Raw genomic sequence first — 15,263 nt, 5'->3', positions numbered from 1 at the left:
GGGTTTCCTGTTGAACGAGTCCTTTTACGCAAACAATAAAAATGAAACAGGTCCCAACACTGACCCTTGCATAACTACAGACTACATGGCGAAGCAGCTTTGTGGCCACCAAATACTTCGACAAACTAACACCTGTTTTACAAATCAGTTTGTACCCATTATAGTTGAGAATTCATACTTAGGTTATTCATCTTCTCAATAAGTTTCACATGTGGCAAACGTGCACGATTGCGCCACGATTACCGGGCTTTCATCCCCAACATGGGACAGAGCTACCAGCTTCGCGACTGCTGCTCATAACATAGCTGCGTGTCGGTGCTGCTTCAGAGGCTCTAAGTTCTCCCGGTTGCTTATCTCGAAACCAGCAGTGAAGAGAAGCTACGTCGCGGGTAGTAATCTGGACAAAAAGAAACGTGGCATATTCTTTGTTGTAAAAAAAAAAAAAAGAATATGACAGCTTTTACCTGCTTTGATCTGGGGGAACATATATCTATAGCATTATTTTAAGTAGTTTAGCTACGTTATGAATTTAAACTCAGTTCCACTTAAATCTTCTGCGTCTTTTATTCGGCACACGAGTGCCGAAAGACGGTCATGAGGGTAACGGAAAGAGCATGCCAGTACGAAATGAACGACGAAGCCTATAGGCGAAGTCAGCACAAAAATGGAGTCATCGAGTAAGTCCCAAAACAAGCCAAGAAATCTGTCCAGTCGCAACAGTTTTGTTTGTTTGCAGCCCGATCTCCCACCTGGGTTTTAGACAAGTGCGCAGCACCTATGGACTTTGCACTTCTGAGAAATGGTTTATGCGTGCATACTATCAGGAGTACAGACAACTTAACTGCTGCATCATATGGTAATGATTTCCTCAGCCTCTTTCATTGTGCGATGCAGTATCGATATCGTCCCTTCGCATGCTTTGCAAACGAGGTCTTGCAAAAAAAAAAAAAATAATAATAATAAAAACTGGAAGATAAGTATGCGAAGTTTTGGTGCAGAGGAAGAATCGTGCGGATGGAAGCGAACTGAATGGATTTGGCTGTCGAGTCAATTGAAAGACATTTCTGAAAAAGAAAAAGGCTAGCGACAAGTCAGTCTAAACATAATTATGCAGCAAGGCTCGGCGGGCTGGATGGCGAAGAAGCTCCGGAACAAAAATAACATTCAGGTCATTTCTCGGTGTATAGGGGGATTTCACTTTACGTCATCGGCAATGAGCACTGGTCTTACGCCTAGCGCACGCGCTAACGCAACTGTTTTGCTCTTTGGCGTAAATATGCGACGCAGTGGTTATGCGCGAAGTCGAAGGCAGCAACTGCCTTCAACTTTAAGATAGGCCGCAAACGCCCAATCGGCCGCCCGAAGATGCGCTGGCTGAACGTTGTGAAAAGCGACCTGGCCGCCATCGGACTAGCGGCCACAACACTGGATTATCAGAATCGCCAAGGATGGAGAAAGCTGAACAAGGCCGCCGACCCCGAACCGGGATAAGGCGTTGCTGATGATGATGGGTATGCGCGAGATCTGCTTAGAGAAGAGAAAGGCCGATATCTTGAAGAGGTTAGGCTGTGTGGCGACATCGACCAGTACGATTACGGATTCCAAGCGGTCCAAGCCTTTGCGATTGACACGCCGAAACCATTCCGCTTTTCGTCTTGTGTTGAGCACCTCAAATTTCTTGCACTGGTTGTTAACAACTTTGGGAATGAAAACAAAACAAACAAAAAAAAAAAGCCGACTTGAGCAGCGTTCTCGTCTCCTTGCCGGACATCCCTCCATTGGACATTGTCCCGGACATCCCTCCAATTGGCGCTCTTTGGGATCCTCTACGAATCAGGCGATGTGAAAGTAGTGTATGAATCAACTTGAATGTGACTTACGCGGGTTTTGGACTGACCCCAAAAGCAGTTCCGAATAAATTCTAGTTTCCGAATTAGCGAAAGTCAAATTTACTTATTAAAAGCTTAAGTCCGGACTTATATTGTGGGCAGCAAATCTCCTTGCTCTCGTTATATCGCTACCCAGCACAGCGCTGAGTTCTGCGGAGGGACCTGAACATCGCTGAAATTTTTATCAGCGTTAAGTTCTAGTGACAAATTACATTACGCTTGCTTAACCTGCCAGCTCTATGCATTCGAACTCTTGAAGCATGTCGGATTCTCAAAAAAAAAATAGACTATTCAGCTTTGCTTCGATTCCTTTGCTGGGCCAACAGCCCTAGGTCCCATTACCATTTTGTGAGCGCGCGTGTGTGTGTGTGTGTGTGTGTGTGTGTGTGTGTGTGTGTGTGTGTGTGTGTGTGTGTGTGTGTGTGTGTGTGTGTGTGTGTGTGTGTGTGTGTGTGTGTGTGTGTGTGTGTGTGTGTGTGTGTGTGTGTGTGTGTGTGTGTGTGTGTGTGTGTGTGTGTGTGTGTGTGTTATCCCTTATGAAAATCGAATTTTCCTTTTTACTTCCTTTGTTTTTCCTTTTTGCTTCCTGAACAGCCTTCCTATAGACTTTTCCTTTCTTTTGACTAAAGGAAGTTTCCTTTGAGCTCACCTTGTTGAGACTTTCTTTTCTTTTGACAGAAGGAAGCTCATTTTTAAACTGGCTCTCTTTGGCAATATCAATAATGACCTTCCTTTGTTTGTCCTCAAGTAAAGAGAAAGTAAGTTCTCTTTACTCTTTCTGCATCATACCTTCTTTTTTTTGTTCTTAAGCGAAAACATACGAAGCTCATTTTTCTTTTCAGCTATACTTCTTTTTTTTTTTCTTTCATTAGTATCCCTTGCACTTTTTTAACTTCTGAACTTTTTTGAATAAACCAACTATACATTTATCAAAATATACAAAATCGCATTCGTTTCTTTGTTGTGCAAGTAAACATCATTTAAATTTTTTTTTTCATTTTTTATTAAATCCAGGCTTTTTTTTTTTTTCACGCGCTAGATCTTATTTTTAGCGCAAGTTTCTTCTTAGTCACCACACAAGGACCAATAATATTCACCACCTTCCTTCCTTTGTCCTTAAGTGTAAAGATAACTTTCTTTTCATTCATTTCTTGTGCTTATTTTTGTGTGTGTGGCATTACTTGGTCTATTTCCTGCCCCTCTGAATTTTTTAAGATAAAATATAATACATTCAAGAATTTTCATACATGTTAAAGAATGCCAGGTGGTTCTAATTCATCGCTTTCGCAGCCCGCTGGTTCAATGGCGATGCATGCGCGAGACGGCATGTACATACATCCGTGACCGCTGCTTCAGCACTCTGACACGGTACGCAACAAAGCTCGGCGCAGGGCTGGCAGGGTTCGTCAGTATTTGCGTCGGCATTTCAGCCTGGCAACTCTTGGCTCGCAGCGACGCCAAGGGCGACGCTGTTAGCAAGCGCGGCCTGCTTCCGTCGTGATTTAGTGCACTTCGGTACGGCACGACGTTGACGTCGCGCAAGTACGCTTTTACCGTGGTGGCATTTCCAGTGCGTTCGACGGGTAGGCGGTTACCGCAGCACCATCGATAACGGCTTCAAAAGCCTGCAGTTAAATGCACTTCACGATGTGCCTAGTACCGGATGTCACATTGTTCACGAAAGTCAAGCTCGTTTACCTCCTATCACAGTTTAAAGACCAGTAATACGTCAGCTACGTCGGTACGTCGGTACCACCACGCACAGAAGCCCCCGCAGCCGAGGTTACGAATACTGCCAGTAAAACCAACGTTCTCACGGCGAGTAAAACCAATGAAGATTGACATGCACCATAAGAATTCCGCAGCAAAAAAAAGGGCGCTGCCAATGTTTGTGGCAATAATTTGCTTAAATTATTTTGTGTTTTGTTACGCATCACATATTACTACTAAAAAAACAAACGTTTAAGGTTGTTTATAAATTATAAGTTTTATTTTGAAAGTTTGTGAAGTTTGCAAAAATGCATTTAAAAGTTTGCAATGGCGCTTGAGACTCTAGCGCTATCGTTTTCGTGAAAACAGCCGGCGGCATGCTTCACTATGTGTTTCATGACCGTAGGAAGTTGATTGTTCGCGTTCGTTGTATTCGTCGTGCTTTCTTAGCGTGAGTAGTGCAAATGGCCGATCATGTCTTGGTTAAATGGGCGACCGCTACCCTGTAAGAAACCTACAATCAAAAGAACTGCAGGCGAAACTGATGGATAATCCAAAATACTGGAAGATTATTCCAAACCAAGGAGTATTACATGCCCAGTGGAAGGAGGGGTCGTACTCTCCTACGTTCATTCTCGGAGTGGGTAAGTAGTCAAACGTCTCTTGTCTCTTTTCGTATTCATGTCTTGATAATGTTTACCTGTGAAACACCTTCCTTTGCTACTCGCGGTGAGTCGTGTCGCGAAGTCGTTTACATGCCCGCATTACGACCGCATTGTGTTAACCGGCAGGTGACAGTAGTGCACATGGTGAAAGAGGTAGACAGTTGATTCCGGGAATTGCGTGAAATTAAAACAAAAATGCATAATGAACTGAATTTGCGGAAATAAGAAGTAGAATAAACGCGGCTGCTGTCGTTACGTGGACCTGATTCTCCCTGTTTACACAGCAAATGGCAATTCTCGGTGTTTCGTGATAACAGGAGTAGGCTTCCGAATTTGGGCTCTAAAAAAAAAAAAAAAAAAAAAAAAAAAAACAAACACCTTGCCCGCATCGTCGTCTCGGAACGGTGCGGCATGGAGAATGGCAGCTCCTTGATTATTGAAGCTGATTTAGAACAAGTTTTAAAGATTACCAGGATGCTCGTTCCGAGACAATTGGTAGTGTAGCAGCGAAACGGACGCTTTCACAGCTGCAGGCGACTGAAGTTTAAGCACATAAAAGCGCCTAACGTGTTGTCGCATTCATTTACTTTCATATTCATTTGTTTGTTTCTTTTTATTGAAGCGTCAAACATGCTTCCTTTCTTCGCTACCAGCCATTCCTCAGATTTCGCGCAGAGAGAGAAAACTTTATTAAAAAAAAGGGAAAAAAAAAGTGTGTGTGGTGGGGAGGCAGTGTGTGGAGTCTCCATTCTAAGACTCCAGTGGCCTGGGCTGCCGCTTTTGCCTGAGTTACCAGCCTACGCTGGGTTGCTAGGTCAGAGCATAGCAAAGCAAGCAGTGATATCAGTTACCAACAGCATAATGCTGCAATGATTTTTAGCTGCCGATGTAAAAGTTGCTCCCAGTGCATGGGGTACGGCCAACAGGTAGAAGGGCACCGCTCTCTCCACTTCATTTTCAATGCTGCCGTTGCACCTTGCCACTACTTCTGGATGAGGCTATCTGCCACGGGATCGCATGCTCCCTTTCATAAAGCTCACGACTGTACATGGGTACAATCCCAGCATTCATGGCCGCATTTCAGTGGAGGTGAAATGCAAGTTGACTGTGTACTGTATGATGTCATTTGCACATTAAAAAACCCCAGGTGAGCCCACCACTACGGCATCCCTCATCGCTATAGCTTAAGTCGCTTTGGGACATAAAACACCATGAACCTACCATACAGCAGAGTGGCTATGTTTTACGGTATGCGTGGGAGCTCAAACTGTTTTTCTGGAAATGCATCCTTTGTTTTGTCCACTACTGCTCAAGTGGGCATTCTGCCCACTTGAGCAGTAGTGATGCTGGATGGTGTCAGCTCGCAGTTAAACATTACCATGTCCTTTTATGTGCCAAGGTTTGCTCAAGGGCTAATGTTCCTCCTTAAGAAGTGTTGCTTTGAACCCTAAACAGTGTCCATGCTACGTTTCTCTTGTCAGTGGTCTTCATTTGGTCACTATTTTGCTAATCTCATGTGTGGAACCAGATATCTGCACAATGCGTTATACGGAATAATTTTTGTATGATGCATTTGAGTGCAAATACAATAGACCTTGCCACATGTCGTTTTGCAGGAAAGCTGCAGCTGTGACAAAATGTCTAAGCCAACAGATGCAAAAAAGAGAGTCCTGGAGCTTGAGGATGAAGTGGGGTCTGCAAAAAAAAAGGATGAAGAAATATAAGGCCGCAAGAGATGAAGCACGTCAGATGCTTGGTATGTGATCGCTTTTTTCTGAAGCCATTGGAATGCTGATCTCCATTGCCATGAGACTGAAATTATTTGCTGTGTCACCAGATGCTACGTAAAGCATAACAAATTCAAGTGCTAACTCTTAAATGAATAAGACCTCTTGGTCTGTAGCACGTCCTAGTAAAAGCACCAGTAAGATTATGTTGCTGCAATAAGGTTCCCCCTACAGTGAGGATTAGGATTGGTGTTCCTCCTGTAGTTGTCTTTGCGACACATTATAGGTGGTGTACAGTAGTGCTCAGCTACACCGTGGCGTTGCTGCATGACGCCACCAACCACCATTCTTGCAGTGCATGTAGCAGATGAACTGCTGCCACTCCTGCTCTGCAAGCATGCTTTGTTTGTGTTACAGTGACTTGCGTGTCACATGTCATTGCTTGGGATCGGCATGCATCTGAGATTGAGCCTGTTGTCGTATGTGATAGCTGCATGAAAATGCATGGTAAACAAATGCCACTCAAGGTGAGCACCTGTGCTGATTTGTGCTGGTCAAGCCGAGGCCGAAAAACGGGCGCGGGATTGGGTTCCTTTCTGTTCTGGAGTGGTCGGTGACAGCAACGCTCCAGTGAACCCGGAGAGCTGCATTAGGTTCAAACACATTCACGGGGTATAAGTTGTAGCCAGATGGCTGCGGCAGGTCTGTGGTGCTCTTGCATTACTGTGGACGGCGTATCTGAATGGAACTCTTGATTCCCTCAGATTTTAACCTCAGAGTCTCCTGCAAATGATGAGGTGCATCTAGAATGAGCGCAGGAGGGACAGCAAAAAATCTAAATTTGTATGAAATTATCATATGTGGCCTCGTCCTGTCTTGGACCTTGGAATCCTTATGGCATGCGCTTCATTTTCCTGTGCCATTTTGGTCACTTAGGTGGTGTTTTTTTTTTTTCACAACAGGAAATTTATGCTTGTCCAAGCTCGGCACCTGGCTCAGCAATCTGCCTAACTTAACTCGGTCATTACACCATGTTAGCAAATGTCGACACGAAAGGCAGACACGAGATAGGTGAAGCATGGGCTATCGAGTATCAGCTACACACTCGAGTGTCAGCCTTTGTCCAAATGTATGGCGTATTGCTGCCGCCACACATGTATATTGCATGCTGACCTCTTCAAGGCCCTTGCTACCGACAAACTGTTTCAGGGATGTGATCTGACTAACTTCTGTTAAAGCTATCACAGCTATCTCGGCATCATCATTCGCACCCATGAATTCATTCTAAGCAATAGCAGCACACTTAATTCAATCCAGGCATTTCCACAGCGAACAAAGAGATCAGAAGTGGGATGTCAGCATTGGCTTCATCAATTGCTATCAGCATCCCCTAGATTATGTACCGCTGATAGGGTGCCTTGAGTGCGTGAGTGATGCCAGTGTCTAGCAGCTAAATTTTGAATGGCGCATTTGGTGACAGAAAAGGGTTGGTCATGCAGTCAAGGGCAAAGAAAAGGCTTTTCTCCTGTGGTGAATGTTACATGGGCTGCTGCTGCTAGTGATGAAATAGTATGTTTTGTTCCAGCTTTCCTTTTTTTTTTTTTTTTTTCAGATGTTGCTGAGCCGGTCAATCAGCTGACGGAATCCGTTAATAATGCTGCGTGTACAACACAAGCAGTTGTGCTGCCAACCGAGGCTCAGGTTAGTTGCTTTAGTCTAGTGTCTGCATGGTTGTGCTCATTACTGCCTTTCTCGATGAAACTTTTTTAAGGGTCACACAAGAACTTGGTTCTAGCTTTATGATAGCACTGCCACAAGTCATTCACTTCCATTGAGAAGTGTGCAGGGATAGGGAAACGAGGAGCTCATTATCCATGTGAATGAAGTCGCAGTCACTGAATTCAGAGATAGGCAAGAAGCAATGCTCTTTATGATTGGTTGGCTCTTAGGGTTTAATGTCCAAAGCGACTCAGGCTATGAGAGATACTGTAGTGCAAGGCTCTGGAAATTTCGACCACCTGGGGTGCTTTAACGTGCACCGACAACACAGAGCACACGGGCACCTTGCGTTTCGGCTCCACTGAAAAGCGGCTGCCCTGGCTGGGATGCTGTTTATGAGGCTGGGCTCACAGACTGCATAATTAGTAGCATAATGATATTTTTAAATGAATGTCAATTTGATAGAAACGACAAAAGACAGACAGTACTATTTTCTTAAATTCGTCAAAACAACCATGAAAAAAAATCCCAACTGCTTCCTTTCATTTTAGTGACTGTTACTTCATTCGTGTGTATATTGATTTGGAAGAGTTTTTGTGAAAGCTGTAGTGATCGGAAGTGCAAGGTTACTTTTGTTTACGCTTCCTGTTGAGCATACTTCGCTTGGGCTATAGCAAAGCCCTTTTCATCAGAAAAGAGATTTCCATTAGCTTGTTTAATATTCAGCAATTTCTTAGGTTATCGATCTCGGAAGGCCATCTTTTTGCACTACAACTCGAATGACGCAGCTGGTGCTCCTCTAATCGGTCATTTTAGCGACTTGGGCCAGTCATCATGGTATTCAAGCTAATGTGCATATAATCCACTTGCACCTGACAGCCACCTGCAATGTCACTCTGGCAAGTCAGAGGCAATTAACCACCATGGTATTGCCAGGAGGGTCTCCTTTGAGAAGGAGTTGTGGCTTCTTAAGCTGATCCAACAATAGTTCAATTTCACTTTAACCCCTTGAGCACTATTATTTCGAGATTTCTAGCTAAAATTGCTTAAAATTACGATATCGTTAAAGGCCCCATTACATGAAAATTTGTTGTCTGTGTTGTGAGTGAAACATCAAGAGCATGGCGCTGGCAAGTGGCATGGCCGAACACACATTCTTCGATGATTTGTGTGGCTTAACGAGACCACATGATATCCAAAAGTTAGGAGGAGCTGCTAACTCCGGTCGTTCATTTGAGTTGGGAAGGTGAAATACGAATCAACATTCCAGTGCTCTTCAATGCTGAGTCAGGCTTGCTACACCTAGGCTACGTAGACATGTTGATACAGCTTGGTTAAAGCAGGGCTTTATATGTTGGGTGGTAGCCTAAACTGGTCGCATCATACCCTTAAAGGCGGAGCTTAAGTGTCCCTTTGGTTTTTATTTTTACTGCTGGTTTCTATTGGTAGTGTAATAAAAAAGGAGGTATCCGAGACAAAAATATTTGAACCAGAAACTAAGTCAAATGAGTGCAGTGAAGTTTATTACTCATTACGTGAAAAATCAGCTGCCCCCCAATAAGCAGCAATCTAGTCGAGTAACATATAGCGAGGTAACTGGAAATGTTTTACAAGGGACGACCAAGAATGGAAGCCCAGGGGGTTTCATCGGAATGTTGTCAATTTTCATCCACTGACACAGAACTCGCAATATTAAATTATGAAAGCTACCTGTGCAAGCTGGAAACTAAATGTTGCCTCAAAGTAGCACATACAGAGCAGGGAGTGCATGCTTTTGCTAAACCTTCATTGGCAGTTTTTTTAATTGGTTGAGCTTCTGATGTACGAAAAGGATGTTAGTATTTTTAAACAGGAGGTGACAATGTGGGCACTGTGCTCTGTCTTAACTGGCTTTTAATGGCCTTTGCAATGTTAATGATGAGTAAATCCCTTTATTTTCTGACTTAAAATCTGTTTTTTTTTTTTTTTTATTGTTGAAATGCAAGCATAAATTAGGTCGTTAAAAAATCTCTTATTTCTTGTTTTTTCTTCTGCTATAGCAATGCACTATTAGCGCTCAATCCTTTCCGGGGCATTATGTGCCCTCTTTTTGGCTAGTTACTTTAAATACATATTACACAATTGTCAGGTTACACTAATAAAAATGTTAAAAGATGTTTGGCGTGATTCTAAATTAGATCAAAACACTGCTCGGGAAGGTGTCAAAAACATCCAATAGTTTTCGTATGCCTTCATTGTTGTACATGTTAAAGTACGGCTTCTTGAATGTGTATTTTTACTTGCAAAGAAATGACCTTAATTATGCATTTTAGGGTTTCTTTGAATGTTCTTAAGCTGGTCTAAGTTTTTTGTTGTTTGTAAAGCCCCTTCATTTTCTTATTGCATATCAAGGAATATTGTTGTATGTTACAATACTGGTCATAGTACTAATATTTGCTTTTTGTTCTTGCAGATGCACATTGGCAGCAATATTATGGTAAATCAGCAGTTGATTGACCGCATGAAACTCAGTGCGGGCAATCAAGCAACAAAGTTTGCGTGTAACTTGGTGCGGGTTGTGTTCTCACCCGAAGAACTGGAAGAAAGCTCACTCTATGGCCGTGTCTGCAATGCCCGCAACGCAACGAACAAGCTCCAAAAAAGGCACTGGGCTGCCCAAAATTGGATGCTGTTATCTGTAAGTCCTCGAGCTCATAGCCTGTGCATGTGATGCAAGAGCATTCTGAAATATTGTCCAAACAGCTGACTTTTCAGTGATGGTCAGGGCCATAATGCTTGCCTTAATGCATAATGCTGTGGTGCCTGCATGGCGCTCACACTGTCCGTGCTCTGTATATTTAATTTACAAAAGCTAAGGAAGGCTGGATGGACTCTAGCTTGTTCATTGCAGTCATGCTTCTAATGTTTTTTTTTTTCTTTTTGCAGCCTACACCTGCTTGCTGAATGGAGTACTAGCCAAGGTGGTCACCGGCAGTTGCGCAAGTTTGCACTGGGATTGTGGACAGTGATCCAATTTTTTGTCGCAGGGTCTTCGAAAGCAGGCCTAATTGCAAGGCCTAAACAGAGGAAGTACATCTATTCAAATAAATATAAGCTCATACAAACAAATGTTTCAGTCTGAACCTACTTCCTTCGAACATCCACCAAATATCCCATAGTCATCATTCCTTCGAACTTCCTTTGAACCAATAATTGGCCACTGCCTGTGAACTCAACTCAAACTGACAACGGTCTGTTCCCTGGGAGCTCAAAGGAAATTCACAGGAAATTCACAGGATGGTCAGAGAAAGTTAATTCACTGTGAATTCAAAATCAGTAGCCAATTCTCAGTTCAGAGGAAGTTGCTTCCTTCTGACTTTTTTGAGTTCACATTGAACTCAAAGGATGTTCCCATTTTTATAAGGGATGTCAGTAGCTTTGCTTTGCTTTAGTTCTTTGCAGGAGTAAGATTTTTCTCACTTGCGCGAGGGACGAACCTAAAAACGCATATTGGCACCTGCTACGAAAGTGCGATGTGTCTGATGTTATTCTCTCGTCTTTTTTTGTTAGGGGAATAACGACAAGAACTACAAAAAAAAAACGATTTTCTGTGTCCGCGAAACCCACGCTCCCTCCCCCCTCATGCCCTCCCTAAAAAGGAAAAAAGAAAAAGCCAGCGCGACAGCTCTGGTTTGACTAGGGACAGTTTTTCAGGTTTAAAATTTAAGCACATATGTTGAATGCCGACTTCAGTTTCTTAAAGCGATAGAAACGAGATAGGAGTTCGGAAACGGAGAGCGTGTGAGAGTCAGAGGGAAAGAGAGAGAGAGAGCGTCTGCGGCGTTCGTTGGTGCCGGCATCGGTAAAACTCAAGCTCTGGCTGCTATGCCTCTTATGTATCCGATGAGCGAGCGGCGCGGTGTTTGGAATAGTCAAACCCTTCCTAGCGGCATGCACACCGCCGCCGGTGTCTCGCTCTTCCCCTCTGCAGCCGTGGCGCGCTGGCTTATCAAGCGCGTGTTTTTTAGAGGCCAGGTTAGCCTTGACTTTATCCCAATTCCATGACTCCCATCCTGGTTTCAAGGGGTCTCCCGCCACTTCCACTGTTCTAAAAGGGGACCCCGACACATCCATGGCTGAGATCCACTGGCTTAGAATAAAGCAGAAGTAGGTCTTGACGCGTTTAGAGAGTTCCCATTATGCTGAAGACTATTAGTTTGTTTGTAATCAGATATGGTCACTGTAATCAGAGTGGCCAGCAAATCTATACGCTATCACTGCAGCTTGTTTAACTGCCAGTTTCTCGCGCTGTGCTTTTGCATGTTGTCATCTTCACCAATTTCCATCAGTGTGCAATGGATCCAATCTCTGCGTGTCATTTGCACGACGTCCGTGCCCTTCACTCTTTACATATTCCTATTATACGGTCTACTTTTTAAAATTGTATAAACTCTTGTGTTGCCTCCCTGCTAATAATTAGGATTGTAGACTCGTCAAGCTGCCCAAAGGCAACTTTTTTCTACGATTTATCCATTTGTAGTGTTAGATGGGAAATAAACTTTGACTTTGACTTACGTCGATTGTATACGAATACAGGTATTTCGGTCCTCTTCTAACACACGTGATGTCTTCGTCAAAACGCATTGATGTCATCTGAAATAAGACCACTAAAAGACTAGGATATCGCATCTTGCGCGCTGCTGCTCAAGAAACTGAGCTCCTGACATATAAAACACTAATTCGCCCCATTCTCGAATTCGCTTCTGTTTTTGGAATCCTTATAAACAATGTGACATCAACAAAGTAGAATCTGCACACAAGAAAGCTGTGCGTTTTGTTTGCAAGAGATTCGACATGGATTTTTCACCGTCTGCTTTTCTTCTACAATCAGTACAGCTGCTGCAGGTCTTCATATTGATTGCCTGAAATTCATGTACATTTTAGTCAGTTCACCTCACTTTTCTTCTCTACCTAATAATCTCGCATTTTCCAAACCTTCAACTACAAGGATCCACGACGTCCGAGCATTTCTCCGTTTGTCGCATGCACTAACATTTTTAAGTAGTTTTTTTTTCCCTCAAGCCATTGAAGCTTGGAATTTGTTACCAGGCAGCATTCGTTCACTCCCATTAGAGGAATCTTTAGACGCCTGTTTATAATGTTATATATTTACTTTCTGTGTCTCCTTGTTTTGTACTACACCCCACGCCTGCTTCGCCGAGGTTGCAGTATGTAAAAATAAAATAAATAAAATAAAATGATCAGGGTAGGAGGAAGCCCATTACCGACCTGTGCAAACAGAAATTTAGGAGTGGAATACGGCACCTTAGCCTTGTTAGAGAGATCTCAAAAGACCATGAACGGCATAACTTCCTGCTCAAAGATTATGTGCGATGTAGGCAATCATCCTACCTTAAAAGATGTCCAGTTTGCATGTTTAATAAAATGCTTCTTCGAAACCTCACTGCTGTGATGTACGCTGTAGCCGGGATAGGGGGCTTTGTACATTATTTACAAAATACAAAAGGTAAATGAGTTCGCGTCACTCCCGCACAAGTGTCCAAGCCCTATATATATATATAAAAAAAAAAAAACTGCGCGCGAGCGACCGTTGGAACCAAATCTGCTTCACCTTGGGGAATTCCTCTAACATTTGACAAGGGGCGCTGTACACTTTTTTTTTTTGTGTGTGAAATAGGCAGGCATTCAAATTTTTGCTTGCCCATGTAAGTGCCTGTGTGGCCTTGATTGTGACTGACCTGTGCATGAATGGAAACTGAGGAAGACGGCGATGCACAGCGCGAGAAAATGGCTGTTAAACGCTTGCGATGTCCGGCTACGGCGGGTTTTGCAATATGCAGCTCGGTAATTTGAGGCATGACCTGTTAGGGTTTCACATTTTCGGAAGCTTTCACATGCAATAAACATGAAAAGAAAGCTGCGACGATAGCTTACTTGTTTAAGGCCGAGGCCAAGCAGGCCGACATGCATGCACGCTTCGCCGTGGGTTCGAATCACGTTCGCGGTGGCATGCCATTTCTTTGTTTAATATATTATGCATCTATCACATGGTGCGTGCCCTCACACTCTGACGACGACAGTGTGGGTTCAGTACCTCGGGGCTCCATACCAGGAATTCACCGATGCGCGATCTTTCGTTCTGCGCACGCACTATAACATCGCGCATGCGCAGGCCACAAGATCGCGCTTCATAGAATGTCATGTAAGCGTCACTGGTTTCCCCAGGAGAGCCCGTTTAAGAGATGCACCTCACGCTGCATGTGTAAGGCAACACTTATTGGCACTCGGACTGTAGAAGTCGAATGAAGTGGACACGTAAGCCGGCAAACAGCGTGCGGACAGAATGCGCAACCTCACTCATGGGTCCTTATGTGTGGCACCAAGAAATGGTTAGCTTTGCGCCGGGCACGCTAGCGGGCGTAGCACAGTGAGATGGTTTTGCGGGTGCAGTCGCACACTGTGGAGCAAAACAGGGTCCACGGATCTGCCCTTTGAGCAGCGCACATTGAGCGGGGGCGGCACGGAACCCAACCCCAACAAGGCTAAATTTAGCCGGGCCAGCCGGCATCGTCAAGAGGTGTCACCCCTCGGGCGCGGAAATGTCTCTTTACTTTCAGTAAACTGCAAAACGCCCGCAGTTCTCCGCGCGAAAGCCAAGAGCAGAGCACTCAGCACATCACTGGTTGTATGCATGGCACGCACGCACGCACGCACGCACGCACGCACGCACGCACGCACGCACGCACGCACGCACGCACGCACGTAATGGCTTTGCTAGAACAGCGTAGTACATTTACGAAGAGGCATATATGGCTGGTAGCCGAACTCTGAATCTGCTTTGGCCATGTTAAGTGCGGATTTAGCCCTGAGCTCATATGCATTTTTGGCGTTAGCGAAGAGTTTGGCTTCCTTCACGCGTTCCCGTGCAGCTGCAGGGAGTAACCGCTGTCGATAAGTCGAGCGCTTCTCTGCTTCCACGTCAAACCGGCGTTGTGTTCTGGTTCGCGAATATGGGATCATTGAGCTCTTGCTTGACGGCGCGCGAGTTCGCTCACGACAGCACTGGTCACGAAGGGTGTCTGATGAAGGTGATGGCCGTGGTGAAAATGTACTTTGAAAGAGAAGTCGACCTGGTTGAGGTCCCTAGTCCGGGACTCCATTGGCTGTCACTTCTGCGTGGGCTCTCTCATGCAGTTGCAACTGATGCTATAAGTTTGAGCTAAATAGAGCCGCCATTCACCCCTCAGTCGTTGGCTGAGCTATCAGTTCGTTTGCTTCTTTTATTTATGATGGCAAGTCCACATCATACGGTATAAGCCCGCCTCCTCAGCGCAAAACTGGCACTCTTTACAAGTAGTATTCCGGGTCCGTAATCTTGGTAGGTGGTGTGTGTATGTAGTCACCAGGAGTGAATTTCCTTTTCTTTTTTTGCTCTTTTTTTTAAGGCATAATCATTAACCCGTAGGTTTACAGCCTGGCAAAATCATTCAACGCTTTCTTCTCCGCTTCGTGCAAGTGTCCACCAAGTAGTGAGGCAGATATTGCGCTTTTCT

At 44.3% G+C, this 15,263-nt stretch overlaps 2 protein-coding genes across 2 annotated transcripts in view; both read left to right on the top strand.

Moving 5' to 3' along the window:
- The window catches only part of LOC146206553 (uncharacterized), an 80,356-nt gene that overhangs the window by 24,946 nt on the left and 40,147 nt on the right, over positions 1–15,263 (top strand). The window lies entirely within an intron of this gene.
- LOC146206555 (uncharacterized) lies at positions 3,841–10,818 on the top strand. The gene is made up of 5 exons (XM_084591276.1): positions 3,841–4,243; positions 5,881–6,020; positions 7,604–7,692; positions 10,163–10,387; positions 10,636–10,818. Exons 2-5 carry the CDS (start codon positions 5,918–5,920, stop codon positions 10,651–10,653), a joined length of 435 nt encoding a protein of 144 aa, XP_084447402.1. The 5' UTR covers positions 3,841–4,243; positions 5,881–5,917; the 3' UTR covers positions 10,654–10,818.

This window comes from Amblyomma maculatum, chromosome 1 (genome assembly GCF_055883805.1).
Source record: "Amblyomma maculatum isolate TAMU_Amacu chromosome 1, ASM5588380v1, whole genome shotgun sequence".
NCBI classification, from domain to species: domain Eukaryota; kingdom Metazoa; phylum Arthropoda; class Arachnida; order Ixodida; family Ixodidae; genus Amblyomma; species Amblyomma maculatum.
This window is presented reverse-complemented; position numbering and strand designations above follow the sequence as displayed.